The sequence below is a fragment of the Pleurodeles waltl genome, chromosome 6 (genome assembly GCF_031143425.1).
Source record: "Pleurodeles waltl isolate 20211129_DDA chromosome 6, aPleWal1.hap1.20221129, whole genome shotgun sequence".
NCBI classification, from domain to species: domain Eukaryota; kingdom Metazoa; phylum Chordata; class Amphibia; order Caudata; family Salamandridae; genus Pleurodeles; species Pleurodeles waltl.
In genome coordinates this window covers 898535570-898554534 of record NC_090445.1, presented here as the reverse complement: position 1 = coordinate 898554534, position 18965 = coordinate 898535570, and the positions used below count along the sequence as shown (strand labels likewise).

Genomic DNA, 18965 nt, shown 5'->3' with positions numbered 1-18965 from the left:
AGTATTAAACATATAGCAAAACACGTGACACTGCCTTTGAACATTCTGTACCTTTTCGTAATTGGTGAAGCCTCCCATTACAGCTGGATCCACAATGCCATTAAGAAGCATGGAGAGAGGATTAATTGGTAGATTTGGATCACATAAATGCTGCTGAACCATGTTATTGATCTTTTCATTGGTTAATTGCATGGTCTCTATTGCATTCTCCAGTGGGCTTATTTCAATCTAATAAGGGGAAAAAAGAATAAGATAATATAATTTTGGTAAACAGCAACATTTTAATTTTTCAAGTTCCCTTTCCATTTGTGTAGATAATCTATACTTAGCTAAGCCACATTCTCATGCTGAATCATCATTTGATCAAAATAGAAATAAATGTGTAAATTATTTAAATCATTTACCATTGTCTTTACTCAGGGATGCCTACCTTTGAGTGATAAGGAATAAAAGTACCAAGTACTACATGAGAAATTGATAAAACAAGCCATGAATATATTTTGAATTGAGCACATATTCAAATATATGTGTATATATCACTGTCACAATAAGGAAAAAATAAAATAAAATACTATATTATAAGGCACACAAGAGAATGGCCAAATGACTGCAAAGTGGAAAAGCGTTATGAAACTGGCTTGAAAATATTTACAAGATTTAGAACACATTACATTTTCAAAATTAATGTTCCAAATATTTGAAAGTCGAAACCCATATGAAAAATATTTTGAAATAAAGGGTTCATTTCAGTAACAAGTAACTGTCCATACATGTTGCCAATTTAATTAAGTGGAAGTACTTACATTGGATTAAGACATCCATTAAAATATAATACATATAGTCCCTAGTTTACATAACATTTCTAATACAGCCCATTTGTATTGTAACACATCTCTTCATGTAGTATTACTCTTCTTCTCTTATTCCTCACTCAGCTTACATAGGGGCACTTGGTGATTTCCAATTTTCCAAAATCAGGAATCTCGCTATTATCATACTACTAAAGGACCAATTTACCAGCTACTCCTACGAAGCACATCTGTGATTGAACCCAAAAGTGCCAGCCTACTGGGCCAAGTCTGAAAAGGAATATCAGGTTTTTGTAAAGGGAAAAAGGACAGAGGTGTATTAGACTTCAGGACAGCTGCGGAAAAGAAAATCCCTTAAAAGGAGGAAGAATATTTCACAGGAAAGTTTCACTACACCTAATAAAAACATTCCTGGATCTGGGAGAACATCAAAAAGAAAAAAGAATATGTCTTTCTGGCTGATGAAGCGCTGAGGAAGAAAGAGTGAAGGACTCCTGACAGCATCCAGAGACTAAAACTACTCTCCAAGATGTTTATGTGGGTGGGCACCTATCGATGGTCCTGGGACACAAAAGGCATAGGAACTAGCTGCTTGGAAGAAGTTCCAGTTGATTACTTAGGACTGGACATAGAGATAACCCTGACTGAATTAAGATTTGTTGCCACAAAGTGCCGCCCTGAAATTTTAGGGGCTGAAGGAGAGTTGAACAGTTACTTTATCAGCAATAAGAAGCTTCTGTGGCCCAAGCATTTTGTCTGGGCCTGGGGGACCTGACAATGTGCTAAAGTTACCTCGAGAATAACACACTCTTGTTGGCCATGACTTCAGGGTTTTTTCTGCTCTGAGCTTTTTCTACAAAGAAGGTGGTTTTAGCACAGTGAATATATCGTGCCTAATGGAGCCCAGTCTACAGAATCCATCTGTGTCCCCATGGAGGATTCTGAGGATAAAAAAAGTGCCTTAGTCTGAAAGTAAATCTTGCAACCTCAGAGGCTACAAAATCCTGCTTTGTTCTGCTTTGTGCTTTCGGCACCAAAATAAAAGCTTCAGTGGGAGCTTGACAGAGAAGCAGCCAACCTCAACCAAACCTTTCTCATTTCAGCATCTTCCCTTGCCTCTCTGTCGGTTTTAGAGAACCAGAAAAGTAACAAAGTAAAAAAGTAAAAAAAGTAAAACAAGCAATGGCAAAGCCAATAGTTCTTCAGTGTTGTACAATGGCATAAAGTGGAGTAGAGTGCTGTAGAGTGGATTGGTATAGAGTGGAGTGTCACAGAGTGTAGTAAAGTGTTGTAGCATGGAGAAGAGTGGAATGGCATAGCAGAGAGTTGTGTTCCAAGTGTTGCTGGTAGAGTCTCAAAGCATAGAGTGGAGAGACGTAGAGTTGAGTGGCATAAAGTAGAGTTGAGTGGCATAAAGTGTTGTGGAGTGGCGTCCCAGAGTAGAATGGTGTGTCAGAGTGGTATAGACTGAGATGGAGTGGCATAGTGAGTTGCAGAGTAGACTAGAGTAGCGTGTTGTAGAGTGGCATGTTGTGGAGCATGGGGACGTAGAGTGGAGTGACTTGTCATAGAGTGGAGTTGGGTGTAGTAAACTACAGTGAATTGATGTCAGAGTGGAGTGTCGAAGACTGACTGAGTGGAGTGGCATAGAAAGGAATGGAGTGTTGTTGAGTGGAGCAGCATGGTGTAGGGTGGTGTAGAGTGGAGAGGCATAGACTCGAGTGGTGTAGAGTGGAGTGGTGTAGTGTGAATTATGCACCGCCATTACGGACAACACATTTTCAATTGGAATGACTGTTACATTTGTACAGACATACAGTTTTGCTGATAAAAGTATGTAGTGCAAAAACCATAATGTGTGGAAATGTCATTATCTAGTCCATTGAGTTGTTTTGATCATATTAAAATATTTGTTGCCACCACATTTCAGAATACAAAAGAATGTGCCTCTTTTGAGTTTTCTTAATTCCGATATAGTCTGAAATATCTGCACAATTAATTTATAAACATTTAAATGTTGTTGAAAGAGCGGAAGAAGTGTTGCATTGGACAGTAGGATTGTCACATAAATCCTCTCACTGTGAAGTCAGAGAAAGAAAAGAAAAAACACCAAGCTCACTCAGAAGACAGAGTCTGACATTGGACCTTTCTTTGAATGCAAAGCAAATGTGACAAGATAAGAACAAAATGTAATACTATTTTACAGAAAGTGAGTACTCCTGGAAGAATACAGTAAACAGGTTATGCTCCACAGGAGGGACAAACTCAAGCTTAAGCCTAAAACAAATACAGCAGGCAAACAGAAAGCGAGCATATAAGTTACAAACCACAAATCCAATTGTAAGCAATGGGTGAAGTGCACTCACAGGAAAGCTTTCAGAAAGTCCCAAAGACATTGTTAGCAAACCGCAGTTGTCTGGTAGGCTTTGACCTAAAGTTTGACTGTTGTAATTTGCAAAGTATTTTCCTCCACAATTATGTTGTTCTTCTAATCCAAAATAATTGACTTGATATTGTTTCCTGACTATAACTGTGAGAAGTGTTTTACTCGTTCAAATTTCAATGCTCACACCTCCTCTATTGAGCTAGGCTTTTGACTGTTCAACCGCCGTAACAGGGAGAGCCGAAGAGTAACTAGTGTCCTTCTCAGTAGGGATCAACTGCTAGCTCACCTTCGATACTGCCTGGTTTTCCGAGTTACTGCAAGACTTGGAAATAATTTCCTGCAATGCTGGAAAAATATCTGGGACCCAATGTAATTTTCTCTGACGGGCTTAAGCAACGAAAAATCATAAAATTAAAATTGCTGCTTAAGATACCTAATATTAAAAAATTGCACCACTAACGGAGTGCAGTAAAGAACATTTTTCTTTCACAATCAGTAATGCCTCCTTCATGCTAACACAGGTCCCACGGAAAATATTTAATTTTATAATTTATGCGCATCTCTCCAAAAATGATGTCAATAACGGTGCATATTTACAAATTGCTTACAAGGAGTGGACGTTCAGATTTCATTCTTAGCTGTGTTGATGAAGGGATTTCATCAGATATGTCAGGCTTTAGAGGAACTGAATGCTTGCAAACTGGAAAATAAAAGCTATCTTCTAAATCAGGATTATCTGTGAAATACAAAATTCATCATACCGCTCCATGCTTTATTCAGCTCCCTGAAACTGTCTAAACATCGCATTAATATTCTGCTGCTATAGAAACCGAAGCCGTTTCTGTGACGGTCTTCTTGGGTTAAGTACAGGTGCTCAACACAATACTTTGCGATCAATAAATCGATTTTAATTAAGTTTCAGGAAATGTTGTTTCACATTTTTAAACATAAAAAAGTTTGAGAATAATACATTGATAAAAGACCTGTTAGAAAGGTAGGGTAATAACCTGAACCTTTTTTGTTTATGAAGAACATGAAAAGACAACTATTTCACCAGAGAAAAGAAAGATTTAGGCCCTGATTCTAACTGAGGCGGGTGGCGGTAGCCGCCCGCCTCGCGGGAACCACCATATGGCCGCTCCGCGGTCGAAAGACCGCGGAGGCCATTCAGGCTTTCCCGCTGGGCTGGCGGGCGACCGCCAGAAGGCCGCCGGCCAGCCCAGCGGGAAACCCCTCCCCACGAGGAAGCCAGCTCCAAATGAAGCCGGCGGAGTGGGAATGTGCGACGGGTGCAGTGGCACCCGTCGCGTATTTCAGTGTCTGCATAGCAGACACTGAAATACATAGTGGGGCCCTCTTACGGGGGCCCCGCGGCACCCCCTACCGCCATCCTGTTCCTGGCGGGTAACAGGATGGCGGTAGGGGGTGTCAGAATCCCCATGGCGGCGGAGCGCGCTCCGCTGCCATGGAGGATTCTAAAGGGCAGCGGAAAACCGGCGGGAGACCGCCGGTGTTCCGCATCTGACCGCGGCCGAACCGCCACGGTCAGAATGCCCTGCGGGGAGTGTTCAATTTCTTAAGAGGCAGTGGCAGCAAACATTCAACCATTATTATTGATACTGACAATGGAACCATATTGTACAAACAAAATTAGCCCGTTTAGGGAATAGATTGATCAGAGAGGGAGTTTGTTCAGTAGAGGATCTCATTATAGGAAGACATAATATTAATATGGGGGCTCTCGTCCCTCACCTGTTCTTCAGGGGAATAATCAGTATTTCATTTGGGATAATATGCCACCTCGCTCTGACTAAATAAACTCAGAAACGGATGTCAGCGTATATGTGTGTGGGGTGGTTCCATAAGGAGAACTACATTGAATGACTTGGAAAATGACTGACAAGGGGGGTCCAAAGGACTAGCATGGTAGATGTAATTTCACCATGGAAGCACAGGCCTAATACAAGTGATGACTCATCATAGAGGATGGGGAAAGCTGGAAACGTAACACCTGAGAGCTGATTCTTCTAAAATACGAATGTATCAGAGACAATAGGTTGGGAATGAATGGAGATAAGGATAATCTGGATTTGTGTGGATGGATGGATGGAAATAGGGCAGAAGGTCCATATTGGAACATCTAAACATGTTTGCTTTCAATGTGTCAATGTCTTTATAGTTCGAATCATATAAACGGTGACTGCCATCAGTGTCCGATGACTCATTACATTAAAGACAGTGCAACAATCAGACTTAGCGCCCAGGGTTTGAATTTGTGTCGAAACGAATCCTAAGACAACTCCACTGGTCGAACTAAGCATTATCAAATATAGCAGGATTATGCTGGCTAGAAGTGTATTCACAGAAAATAAACAGGACTAATCTTTGCTGAGTTATTTTAAAATAGGGGGCGTGATCGGGCCATGATCAGCGATGGCCGCCTAGGAGACGAGCTCCGCAAGGTGGTGGGCCGCGCGGCGAGAGTGGCGGTGCCGGGGGCGCACCAAGTGCCCCCCAACCATCGCTGGACCATGTGCGGGGTTCGGTGGTGCGGGAGAGCCACTAGTTCGGGAGGAGGACACGCGCTCTCCCCTGAGTGACCAGGGAGAGCGGAGGACAAGATTGAGGCCTGCGGCAGGACGGTAAGCCGCAGCCTCGAGTAAGAGGGGGGCCTAACCCGGGAGGCGCGCCTCCCTCTGTAGTGGACTTTGGGGGAAACAGGCGTTCGGAAACCCTCCCCGCCCACCCCTGCCCCCCCAACCACTGCCAAGCCGAGCACTGCAGACCGTGGCGCAGAGGAGCCACGGGCTCGACCGGAGGACACTCGCTCTCCCCTGGGCGACGGGGGAGAGCGGAGGACGAACCAGAGGCCCGCGGTGAGATGGCAAGCCACGGCCTCGATTAGCTGGGAGATCCGGCCGTGAAGGCGGGTCTCCTCCTTTTTTGAACCCCCGCGGGTGCCCAGGAACTTTCTCACCTGCCCCCGCAACCTGGCTTGGGACCTGGAAAACCATTTACTCGCGGGGGCATCGGTGGGGCCCGGGCGACCTGCGGAGACGGACCTGGAACCGCGGAGCCCTCCCCCCCATCCAAACTGGACTCACGCCTACGAGCCACGGAGCCCCCTCCCTGAGGGCCCCGGACACACACACGCTGCCGTAGCTGGACGAGTGAGGGCATCGCAGAGGCATAAGTTGTGGCCCTTGCTATACCTGCCCCTCCACCTCTACCCTATGTCATAGTGGAGGCCTACAGGGAGGGGAAAGGAAGAGCGAAATAAGAAATTTAAAAAAAGATAGAAGAAAGTAGGAAAAATAAAAAAAAGAGAAAAAACGAAAACAAAAAAGATAGTCAAGAAGAAAGAAAGAACGAGGGACAGAAAGAAGAAAGGGGAACGGGGGCAACAACAACAGCGGGGCCCTTGAGCACCCAGGAGACTCGACCTAGGGGGCGCACCCCACCTTCACTCCTACTCCTTCTTCCCTGCAGACTTCCTTGCTGAGGCTGGGGACGGTGAGCCGCAGGGGGCCTCCTCATCAATGTCCATCCGGACGTACTGCCACACTGACCTCCTCTCTCTCTCTTGGAAAAGTGAGGGATTGCCAGAGACTACCTGAGATTGCCCCTACACCCGGTTCCACACTCTGTCCAAGCATCCAGATGTCAGTCTTCTGAGGTCTCCCTGTGAGACAAAGAAGTATCCATTTGAACTTGCTGAACAGCTGGCAACCCACCCTTTCTACATTTTCCACATTTATCATGCTCCTTGCATCCATCACGCCAAGGACAGGTACCCTTCGGATCCCTGCCTGCACGGGGGGACCTGCAATGCCCAGGGGAAAGACGGGCAAATCATCGGATAAACCAGCCTGCCAACTACTCTTCTCTGAAGCCCTGCATCAACAGAAACATCCTCCTGTGGAGGGCCCTCCACCCCGCCCCCATATCAACATCAACATGGCAGAGGACACGCAAGGTGCGTCAATGGACCATATATTGCAGGAGATATAAGCGGTGGGTCGCAAACTGGAGGGTATGGACAGTGCCATGGTGGTGCTGACGGCAGAGACACGATCTATGCGCCTGGAGATAGCGGGTTTCCAGTCGCAAATCTCTGGGCTAGATCAACGGGTGACAACAGTGGAAACCCAAGTAGCTTCCTGGACCGACAGAGACCAAGAACTCCTGCACCTCCGTAGCAAACTGACTGACTTGGAGGATAGGAGCCGCAGGAACAATATTCGCCTTCTTGGATTTCCGGAAGGCATTGAGGGCGCGGACAGACTCTCCTACCTACAGGACACACTTTCCAAGCTAACGGACATAACATTTGATCCTCCTCTGGAATTTGAAAGGGTGCACAGACTTGGCCCTAAGAGGCAAGACAGAAAGGGCCGCCCTCGCCCAATCATAGCCTGTCTGCTGCGCCATGGGGAGGCTCGCCAACACTACAGGCAGCCTGATTTCAATGTCCCCTTCGGTTGGGTACCCTGGAAATCCGACTCTCAGCTGACTTTTCCAAAGGGACTGCAGATCGAAGGAGAGATTTCCTTTCCCTCCATCCTCGCCTCTGCCAATTAGATGTGAAATTTGGTCTGTTTGAGCCGGCCAGGATGTGGATCACTAAGAACAGGGAATCACTGACCTTTTACAACCCGGGGGGACCTGAGAACATTCCTAGAGAGATTTCAGGACCAATCCATGGAAACAACCCAGATCCCCCAGGACACACGGGGCCTATCCTCGGGAGCCAGCTATCCAGAAACCGCTTCTGACCCGGAATGAAGAGCAACTATAGATCCCCAAACCCGGGGAAGAGACCTAGAGAGACTCACAAAAAACGACGACGACAGGGGCCAAGTACTCCAGGTGGTGGCGATGTACACTCAGTTGTCTGACAGAGACAAATCCCGATCCCCTTTGAAGCCCACAGTGGCCCCCACCTGAGGTCGATCGAACACTAGCGCCCCTCGGAGCCCTCGTCATCATAAACTTTGGGCTATCACGAGCGTGCCAAAGAGATCCTGTGGCGGAGAAGACCAAACGGAGAGATGAGTAATTGATCTTGTGAACGCATAAGACATTCTAATACTGCGGGTCTTTATCTCTGCTCGGCCCCGATTGTTGTTGTTGTTTCTGATCGTTTTTGATTGTCCTTGCTTATTATCACCTGTTTTTGTTCATCCTTTCCTGTTCTCTCTGCTCTTAGAGACTCAGAAACCCCCTCCCCCCCTTTTCTTCAGTAACACGTCTCCCGACCAGACTAGCCTGGTAACATGAGGTTAAGCACCTCCTTAGAACGGTTAGAAATGTTCCACTGTTCCCATTTCCTACCAATCCGTCTTGGCTTGGTTTCTTTTCAATGAGTGCTGTGGAATGCCCACTGTGGGTAGTAGAGTAGCATAGAGTAGAGTATAGTCGCAACTGCCTAGCGTACAGAAGCAACGTAGCGCTTTAGATAAAATTAATTAACATGGTCCTTACGGATATCCTATCTTCTACAAACCTTGCAGATCCACGCTCTTCGTTCCCTCCCCTCTCCTCCCCCCTCCCTTTCTAAAGGCACAGCATCATCACGCCTCTGGACCTAAGCTACCATGGGAGCCACACATGCCCTCCACACAATCCCCCCCTCGTGTCTTTCATATCCCTCCCGTGTCACCCAGACTCACGCGCAGATGGAAGAATCAGTACAGGGGGGGGCCTGGGTGCCGCGCGTGCGCCGCCTCCCTCAGCGCGGGGCCCGCTGGCTGGACTCTGGGGCTTAATAGGCCTGGGTTTTAGACTTGCAGGTTACAGTTCGAGAATGCCGGGACCCTAGTCCTGATTTCCTTTTCTCTTTTCTGGTCTTCCTTTTTTTTTCTTCAGCCTTGCTCACTTGTTCTTTTCTCTGCAGACACCTTTCCTTTCCCTTTCCTCTTCTTACCACCCTATAGATCTATTGCTTCCTCCTCCCCATCCCTTTCCTTCTACCCCGCTTCTAGAGTCCGAGTCGAGTCCTTATCTCTCCCCCCGTCTCTAACCACTTCCCTTCCTCCTCTGCCCTTCCCTTAGTGCCCACACCCCCGGGTAGGTTTCTTTAAGGAGCTGGGATGTCTGATTCGAACAAGGCACCGGCGGTACCTCTACGGATCATATCATGGAATGTAAATGGCCTCACCCACTTCATAAAACGGAAAAAAGTTCTGTCCTATCTTAACAACAAACAGGCCGACATTGCCCTCTTACAAGAGACACACCTGGACAGACTAGAATCCAATAAATTACAACGTGACTGGGTCGGTACCGTCCTGTTTAGCTTCAACCCACCCTTACCCAGTACGGAGTGGCACTATTGCTGCGTAAAACCCTCCCCCATATGGTCATCAAATCATGAACTGACCACGAGGGCCGCTACGTATAATCAATCGGCTTCTGACTGAGATAGGAGCATCTCGCTATGCAATAGGGGGTGACTGGAACATAGCTAGAGACACAGTACTGGACAGAACGGGACCCCTGGACATAAGTAATAATGCAGAAAGAGCCCTACAGACCGACGTCCTTTCGGACAACGGCCTAGTGGATCACTGGAGGCTGACCCACCAGACAGAAAGAGAATTTACCTTCCTCTCACCGGTACATGGCACCCAATCCCGACTCGGCTACTTTCTTCTATCCTACAACCTCGTGGCCCACACCCATGCTAACAGCCTATTAGAAGGAGGCCTCTTAGACCATTCCCCAATCAGTGTAGCCATCCAACTGGGCCTAGTATCCCCGGGCCGCAAACTCTGAAGATTTGCAGCCCATCGCTATCGATCCCCACAAGGTAAGTTACAACTGCAAGACCACGCGGCCATCTTCACCCAAGATAATCTAGGTACTGTTGAATCTAGCTGCATCATGTGGGCCGCAGCCAAGGTTTCGATAAGGGGACAACTCATGCGGGATGCTGCGCTGGCAAACAGAGACAGAAAAGAACAGCAGGCGGCACTAGAACTCGATATTCGTCGCCTCACTAGACAGTACAACGCACACCCCTCCCTGTCAGGACGCCGACATTTAGAGCGCGCCCAAATGGCCCTTAATGAGCTATATACTACCCAGGCCCAATATGCCCTACAGAGGTTACAAGGGAGACACTACGAACAGGGCGAGAAAGCGGGACGCTTGCTGGCAGGCCAGCTCCGCCAAAGAACAGCTGCTCTTGCTATCCCGGCATCCGCGCTTCCTCCAGGGAAATACTAACACACCTGCAAGCTATTGCAAACTAATTTGCATTGTTCTACAGGCGCCTTTACACGCCAGAAATAACATCCAGTCCGGCGCAGACTACAGGCTTTTTAGAAGGCCTGGACGTACCCTTCCAGTCAGATGAGGGTCGCAGTCTCTTAGAAGGGGAAATAAGCAGACAGGAATTAGACAGAGTCATCTCCGACCCCCCCCTACTACAAATCGCCCAGTGGAATTTTATAAATGGGTAGGGAAAGAGGCGATAGATATCCTACACGAGGCCCTAAATGAAGCCTGTTCAACACAGACACTAGGGGCCATATCCAATAATGCCACGATAGCCATCATACCACAACCCGGGAGGGACCTCCTGCTGTGTGGCAGTTATCGGCCCATATCTCTTCTAAATGGTGATATCAAAATTCTAGCAAGTGTCCTGGCAAATAGATTGTGCAAAGTTATACCGTTCTTAATCCACTGTACACAAGTGGGGTGTGTACCGGGCCGCACTTCTAGGACCTCGAGGGACTCACCGGAGACTGCGTTAGCATTGTCCTTAGCGCCGAAAAGGCGTTCAATCTCAAAGAAAGGCCCTATCTGTTTACGGCCTTGGAGAGATTTGGTCTGGGAGACAAATTTATCTCAATGGTGTGGCTACTTTACGACCAGCCCGCGGCAAGAGTCAATTGTGGGGGTTTCCTCTCAGATCCCTTCCCTATCCGTAGAGGTACACAACAGGGTTGGCCCCTTTCCCCACTCTTGTTCCTACCGGCAATGGAGCCTCTGGCCGCAGCTATTCGATCTTCCCCTCTCATAACTGGCCTTACACTCCCTGAAGGTATATCCAAAATCTACCTAATTGCCCATGACATCCTATTAACTCTCACAGACCTAGAGCGCTCCATACCAGCTCTCATGGAGGTCATCGATGGATTTGCACCCTCTCCAGTTACCGCATCAACTGGGATAAGAGCGAGGCGCTCCGATAACTACAAAAGCAGCACTCCTAGGTTTACAATTTTGTTGGACGCTGAAACACCTTAAATACCAGGGAGTGCTAGTCAATCCGGGCCTGGTGCATATGGTGGCGGACAACATTGACCCCCTCATTGAACGGACGAAACTCGATTTTGCAAAATTGACCCAACTGGGCCTTTCCTTGTGGGGTCAAGAACAGGCGGTCAGGATGGTGACGGTACCCTGCTTCACCTATATTCTGGAGCTCCTCCCTTACAGGTGTCTCTTCACACGCTACGAAGCATAGATGCACTCATCAGATCATTTGTATGGGGCCCAACACGACCACGACTATCGCCTGCCAAGCTCCTAGCCCGCCGCTCGCATGGGGGCAGGGGACGTCCGTCGGTGGAACACTATTCATTAGCACTACAGCTATTACAACTGTCCCACACTTTGTCCAAAGTGCCCGACCCGCCACAGAGGATCGCATTGGAAAGGTAGCTGTTCTGTGCGAATTAGGGACTTGGAAGACCTTAACGCGACGACCTCCCATCTGCCAACTCGGTGAACCCTATCTTGAAGGCGACCAGAGCAGCCTGGCGAAGGGTCCACCGATTGCTTGGGATCCATCCCCTCATACACGGCCAGGCGCCCCTGTGGCGCAATAGCGGACTTCGGATAGGTGGTGAAGTGCTCAATTGGCCACAGTGGAGGAGGGCTGGCATCCACACTCTCTCTCAGGTCCTGGAAAACGATGTGCTCAAGTCCTTCCCCAGACTACGGGAAGAATTTGATCTCCAGTCGAGCCAAGAGTGGAGATAGTTACAACTTAAGCACTGTATCTCCCAGGGGACCGATGCTACCCAACGGGGGTCTCAGTCCTCACCCATAGTGGCCTACCTAGAGCAGTGGGGACAACATAGGGGAGTTATGGCAGGTCTTTATGACCTAATCACCAGACAGCTCTACTCCCAACCTCTCCTAGATAAGCTATGCTTACAATGGCAAATACGGTTACAACAGCCTTTAGACCCAGATGACTGGGAAGACATCCTAGAAGCATTGGACAGAGGTACCATTGAGGCACGATTAAAGTTCTGCCTCTTTAAGGTCTTACATGACTAGCACTGGTCCCCAGCGAAACTGCATAGGACAGGGCTCCTCCCGCATGCGAAGTGTTGCCCAGAGACATACTGTGACTTAAAACATATCTTAACTGACTGTCTGTAGGAAAGTACCATCTTGCCTGGCATGTTACCCCCATATTTCACTGTATATATGTTGTTTTAGTCTATGTGTCACTGGGACACTGCCAGGCAGGGCCCCAGTGCTCATAAGTATGTGCCCTGTATGTGTTCCCTGTGTGATGCCTAACTGTCTCACTGAGGCTCTGCTAACCAGAACCTCAGTGGTTATGCTCTCTCTGCTTTCCAAATTTGTCACTAACAGGCTAGTGGCTAAATTTACCAATTCACATTGGCATACTGGTACACCCACATAATTCCCTAGTATATGGTACTGAGGTACTGGGGTTCCAGGAGATCCCTATGGGCTGCTGCATTTCTTTTGCCACCCACAGGGAGCTCTGACAATTCTTACACAGGCCTGCCAGTGCAGCCTGAGTGAAATAACGTCCATGTCATGTCACAGCCATTTACCACTGCACTTAAGTAACTTATAAGTCACCTATATGTCTAACCTTCACCTGGTGAAGGTTGGGTGCAAAGTTAGTTAGTGTGTGGGCACCCTGGCACTAGCCAAGGTGCCCCCACATCGTTCAGGGCAAATTCCCCGGACTTTGTGAGTGCAGGGACACCATTACACGCGTGCACTGCACATAGGTACAGTGTGTCAATGGTAACTCCGAACATGGCCATGTAACATGTCTAAGTTCATGGAATTGACCCCCCCAATGCCATTCTGGCATTGGGGGGACAATTCCATTATACCCCGGGTCTCTAGCACAGAACCCGGGTACTGCCAAACTGCCTTTCCGGGGTCTCCACTGCAGCTGCTGCTGCTGCCAACCCCTCAGACAGGTTTCTGCCCTCCTGGGGTCCAGGCAGCCCTGGCCCAGGAAGGCAGAACAAAGGACTTCCTCTGAGAGAGGGTGTTACACCCTCTCCCTTTGGAAATAGGTGTGAAGGCTGGGGAGGAGTAGCCTCCCCCAGCCTCTGGAAATGCTTTGATGGGCACAGATGGTGCCCATCTCTGCATAAGCCAGTCTACACCGGTTCAGGGATCCCCCAGCCCTGCTCTGGCAGGAAACTGGACAAAGGAAAGGGGAGTGACCACTCCCCTGACCTGCACCTCCCAGGGGAGGTGCCCAGAGCTCCTCCAGTGTGTCCCAGACCTCTGCCATGTTGGAAACAGAGGTGTCTGTGGCACACTGGACTGCTCTGAGTGGCCAATGCCAACAGGTGACATCAGAGGCTCCTTCTGATAGGCTCTTACCTCTCTTGGTAGCCAATCCGCCTTCCTAGGTAGCCAAACCTCCTTTTCTGGCTATTTAGGGTCTCTGCTTTGGGGATCTCACCAGATAACAAATGCAAGAGCTCACCAGAGTTCCTCTGCATCTCCCTCTTCACCTTCTGCCAAAGGATCGACCGCTGACTGCTCAGGACACCTGCAAAACCACAAAGTGGCCCGACAACTACTAGCAACCTTGTATCGCTTCATCCTGCTGGCTTTCTCGACTGTTTCCAGGTGGTGCATGCTCTGGGGGTAGCCTGCCTCCTTCTTGCACCAGGAGCTCTGAAGAAATCTCCCATGGGTCGACGGAATCTTCCCCCTGCAACCGCAGGCAACAAAAGACTGCATCACCGGTCCTATGGGTCCCCTCTCAGCACGATGAGTGAGGTCCCTGGAACTCAGCAACTCTGTCCAAGTGACTCCCACAGTCCAGTGACTCTTCAGTCCAAGTTTGGTGGAGGTAAGTCCTTGCCTCCCCACGCTAGACTGCATTGCTGGGTACCGCGTGATTTGCAGCTGCTCCGGCTCCTGTGCACTCTTCCAGGATTTCCTTCATGCACAGCCAAGCCTGGGTCCCCAACACTCTAACCTGCAGTGCACAACCTTCTGAGTTGTCCTCTGGCGTCGTAGGACTCCCTTTTGTGACTTTGCATGGTCTCCGGTTCACTCCTCTTCCAAGTGCCTGTTCTGGTACTTCTGCTGGTGCTGCCTGCTTCTGTGAAGGCTCCCTGACTTGCTGGGTACCCTCTCTGTCTCCTCATCCAAGTGGTGACATCCTGGTCTCTCCTGGGCCACAGCAGCATCCAAAAATCCTAACCGCAACCCTTGCAGCTAGCAAGGCTTGTTTGCAGTCTTTCTGTGTGGGAACACCTCTGCAAGCTTCTTCATGATGTGGGACATCTATCTTCCAAAGAGGAAGTTCCTAGTCCTCTTCGTTCTTGCAAAACACCAAGCTTCTTCCATCCAGTGGCAACTTCCTTGCACCCTCAGCTGGCATTTCTTGGGCTCCTGCCCACTCTCGACACTGTCGCGACTCTTGGACTTGGTCCCATTGTCTTACAGGTACTCAGGTCCAGAAATCCACTGTTGTTGCATTGCTGGTGTTGGTTTTCCTTGCAGAATCCCCCTATCACAACTTCTGTGCTCTCTGGGGGTAGTAGGTGCACTTTACACCTACCTTTCAGGGTCTTGGGGTGGGCTATTTTTCTAACCCTCACTGTTTTCTTACAGTCCTAGCGACCCTCTGCAAGCTCACATAGGTTTGGGGTCCATTCGTGGTTCGCATTCCACTTTTGGAGTATATGGTTTGTGTTGCCCCTATACCTATGTGCTCCTATTGCAATCTACTGTAACTTTACATTGCTTGCATTACTTCCTTTTGCTATTATCTGCATAATTTTGGTTTGTGTACATATATCTTGTGTATATTTCTCATCCTCATACTGAGGGTACTCACTGAGATACTTTTGGCATATTGTCATAAAAATAAAGTACCTTTATTTTTAGTATATCTGTGTATTGTGTTTTCTTATGATATTGAGCATATGACACCAGTGGTATAGTAGGAGCTTTACATGTCTCCTAGTTCAGCCTAAGCTGCTTTGCCATAGCTACCTTCTATCAGCCTAAGCTGCTAGAAACACCTCTTCTACACTAATACGGGATAACTGGACCTGGCACAAGGTGTAAGTAGGTCTGGTACCCACTACAAGCCAGGCCAGCCTCCTATACTGTCCAACGGTCCGAGCACTGTGGGATGTCGTAAGCTCCACCCTGGCCGAATCTATGTTACTCCCGTCACCACACCCCCCTCTCTTATACTTCTACAAGACACGACCTCCCTCCCAGACCTCTCCAGACCGCACAAAAGATTGCTGTATACAGCACTAGCCACTGCAAAAATCTGTATACTCTGTCACTGGTGGTCGGAGGTCTCTCCAACCCCGGAAGAATGGATCATAGCCATGGCCCGCATGGCCACGCATGAAAGAATCATCTACAACCTGCAAGACCAAGCTCAAATATATACCTAGGTGTGGGCCCCCTTCCTCACTGGGGGACGATCATAGATCACCCGAAACTATAAGCCCTTCCCCCCCACTTTCCTCCTCCTCTCCTCCCCCTTCCCTTTCCTACTCCCCCTTTTCTTTTATCCCTTCTTTTCCTCCTCACTAGTCCCCCCTTCTCCCCTTCTCTCTATTTTTTCTCTTTCCTAATTTCACCAGAGACTCGATACTGGCCCCTCCTATTCCCTTTAGCAGACTCCTTTTGCAAACTCACCTTTCCGAACCATTGGCAGGACACTTAGTACTAAGCAGGAACTGGCTGAGTGAAGACAAAAGATTTAAGCCCCAATCTCCTGATTGCGCGACTCCCTTGACAATGCACTACCCTAGGGTATACTACCGTTTTGACGCTATGACCCTCAAGGCAAAGATACCCGGCCTGGCACGGACGCCCCACGGTAAATACGCCCTATGACCTGTTCCCAATCCAGGTGTCGACACGGTATGGAGCCTAACCTCTACCTCCTGGGGGCCAGATGACTTGGTATTCATGCCCACGCCACCCGGCTGGCTTGCTTATTTGCTTATCCACCCTACCTTCTCTTACCCTTACCCGAGGGTCTTATAACACAACATTTTGTTTACTCCCCATCTCCTGTCTCTTATCTCTATCTACACCTTTTTTCTTTTAACCCCTTCCCTTTTCCCGTTTGACTTGATCAGTAAAATATGTTTTCAAACCACGATTGACAATATCCCATTGTCCTATCCGTTTTCCCAATTCTCTGATATATTATATACAATTGTTTACAAGTGCTGGGACTTAGATCCCATTTGGATTTTGTACTGTATTGCAATGTTCATAATAAAACATAAAAAAATAAAATAAAAAAAATATTTAAAAAAATGTATTTTGGACTTACACAGTCATTGTGTAAGAGCACTAGAACACACATGCACAGAGTGATAATTAAAGGTGTAAAAACTGCTGAACTTCTCCAAGTATAGACTTGTGACTTATTTTCATGTTTATGGAATATGTAGTGCAGATTCAAGAAGGAGTACTGTGAGAGCTGATATTTTTTTGCTAAAATGTTTAGACTTTATGTAATTATACTTACAGATCAATGTGTGAATTAATTGAATAATACTGCATTTAGGAGAAATGTGACTAACTGAATGGTCACCATCATACATATGTAAGGCCTATATTTTGTTCATGCTAACTTGAGCTGATGAAATTATTTTGGGGGTAATTTCGACCTTGGCGGTCTTTTGACAAGACCACCGAGGGACCGCCGTGCTGAAGACCGCCAGTGGTGGCGGTTTTCCGCTCGGCGTATTATGACTGCTGGCAGCCCTCCGTCCTTTTTCCGGATGGAGAGCCGCCAGCAGCCATACTGGTGGTCGGCGGGGCAGTGGAGGTTGCTCCACCTCCACCGCCACGTCAACAGAACACCGCCCACCGAATCACGTTCTGCGATTCGGTGGGCAGAGATCCCGTCCCCTCCCGGAGGCTCAATGCACCAGGTAAGTTGATCGTCCATTAGGGGAGGGGGGTGGGGAGGTGTTGTGTGCGTGCATGGGGGTGTGTGTGTATGTAGAGGGGGTGTGTGAGTGCGTGCATGCATGCGGGGGTGTTGTGTGTTTGGAAATGAGTGTGTGTCTGTATGTATGTATGTCTGTATGGATGTGAGCGTGTATGTCTGAATGTGGGTGTGTGCGTATGACTGTGTGTGTGGCTGTTGGCATGTATGTTGGTGTGTGTGCGGGTATGTGTGTTGGTGGTGCCTGCGTGCGTGTCGGGTGTGAATGTTTAATGTACTGTTGGGGGTGGGGAGGGGGTTCCTGCCACCTTTGGGGGTGGCAGGGGTGGTGGGGGGTTTAGGGGAAGGACTCGGGTGGGGGAGACCCCTATCAGTGCCAGGGAATTTCCCTGGCACTGATAGTGCTCACCGCCATGGATTTCATGGCAGTTCCAAACCCCATGAAATCCATGGCGGTCAGCCGGGTCATGATACCTGGGTCTCCAGCCCAGCGGTCGTCTCCGCGCTGGCGATCGGATCGGAGAAGAGGCGGATGACCATGGCGGTAACCGCCATGGTCATAATTCAAACATTTTTACACCCAGCCTGTTGGCGGTAAGACCGCTGCTTCTCCGCCGACCGCCAGGGTTGTAATGAGGGCCTTTGTCTTTACAAGAGAGTGCATTTCTTAACTAAAATCTATAATAGAATTAAATGTGTAATTAGTGGCCTCTGCTGGCCTGAAGTAGAAGCAGATGCAAGGTCATTGTGTAATGTAAGCTGTATAAAATGTTTCTAGTGTGTTCCCTAGTTTTGACTGACTTAATTGTTTGAAGATATGTTTCTAACTTGTATGTCTTTCCTCGTGGGAAAAGAAATGGTGTGCTAACATATTTTGTAATCGCTGTTCCTGTGACTTCGTATTCCGGTGGAGTGGTAACAAAGGATCCACAGATGAAGCTGGAGAAGAGGAAACGAAGGATACTAATGTATTAGTTTAGATTTTGTCAATGGGATAACAGCAAATAGAAGTTCTTGGAGTAAACTAATTGTATAGTTTTGATATCTGTTAATGTTCTGATTGGTCATAACTTTCTCAGCTCATACTTAATCCATTCATTTTCATTTAACAAGTTTAATTTAATGTTCAGTCACCAAGATTCTATTACTTTATGATCTGTCACTTGGACATTTCATGTTATCCAGATAGTCTATTGATATTCCGGTATTTTATTAGTTTATGTCTGCTCAATACTGAATCTATGCTTGGATGGTGTAGTGTATCTTATAGCCCAAATTCTAAACCATCAAGCCCTACCCTTATTCTTGTTCCTGTTCTGATGTTGGTGCCTGATGCTGCTGTCCCACTGACGAAGTAGACGTTGTTGCTGATTTTTGTAGCGATTTGGTAATTGTATGAAAGTGAATTGTTATTTGTCTTTTGTTTTTCTGGTACCAGCTGCAAAAGTTTACATATTGCTGCTTATTATTTTTGAGAGTGCCATAGATAGAAGTTTTCTAAATTTGAGTTACTAAAATCTTTACTCAAAGCCCAACGTGTAAATGCTAATTATTGGTTACTGAGGTGTTA

General features: G+C 47.8%; 1 protein-coding gene across 1 annotated transcript in view; it reads right to left on the bottom strand.

Moving 5' to 3' along the window:
• Nucleotides 1-18965, bottom strand: part of DOCK1 (dedicator of cytokinesis 1) — a 1072828-nt gene that overhangs the window by 131328 nt on the left and 922535 nt on the right. Inside the window, exon 45 of the mRNA XM_069239713.1 lies at nucleotides 52-228. Within this exon, the coding sequence (XP_069095814.1) occupies nucleotides 52-228 (177 nt within the window). The remainder of the gene's footprint in view (nucleotides 1-51; nucleotides 229-18965) is intronic.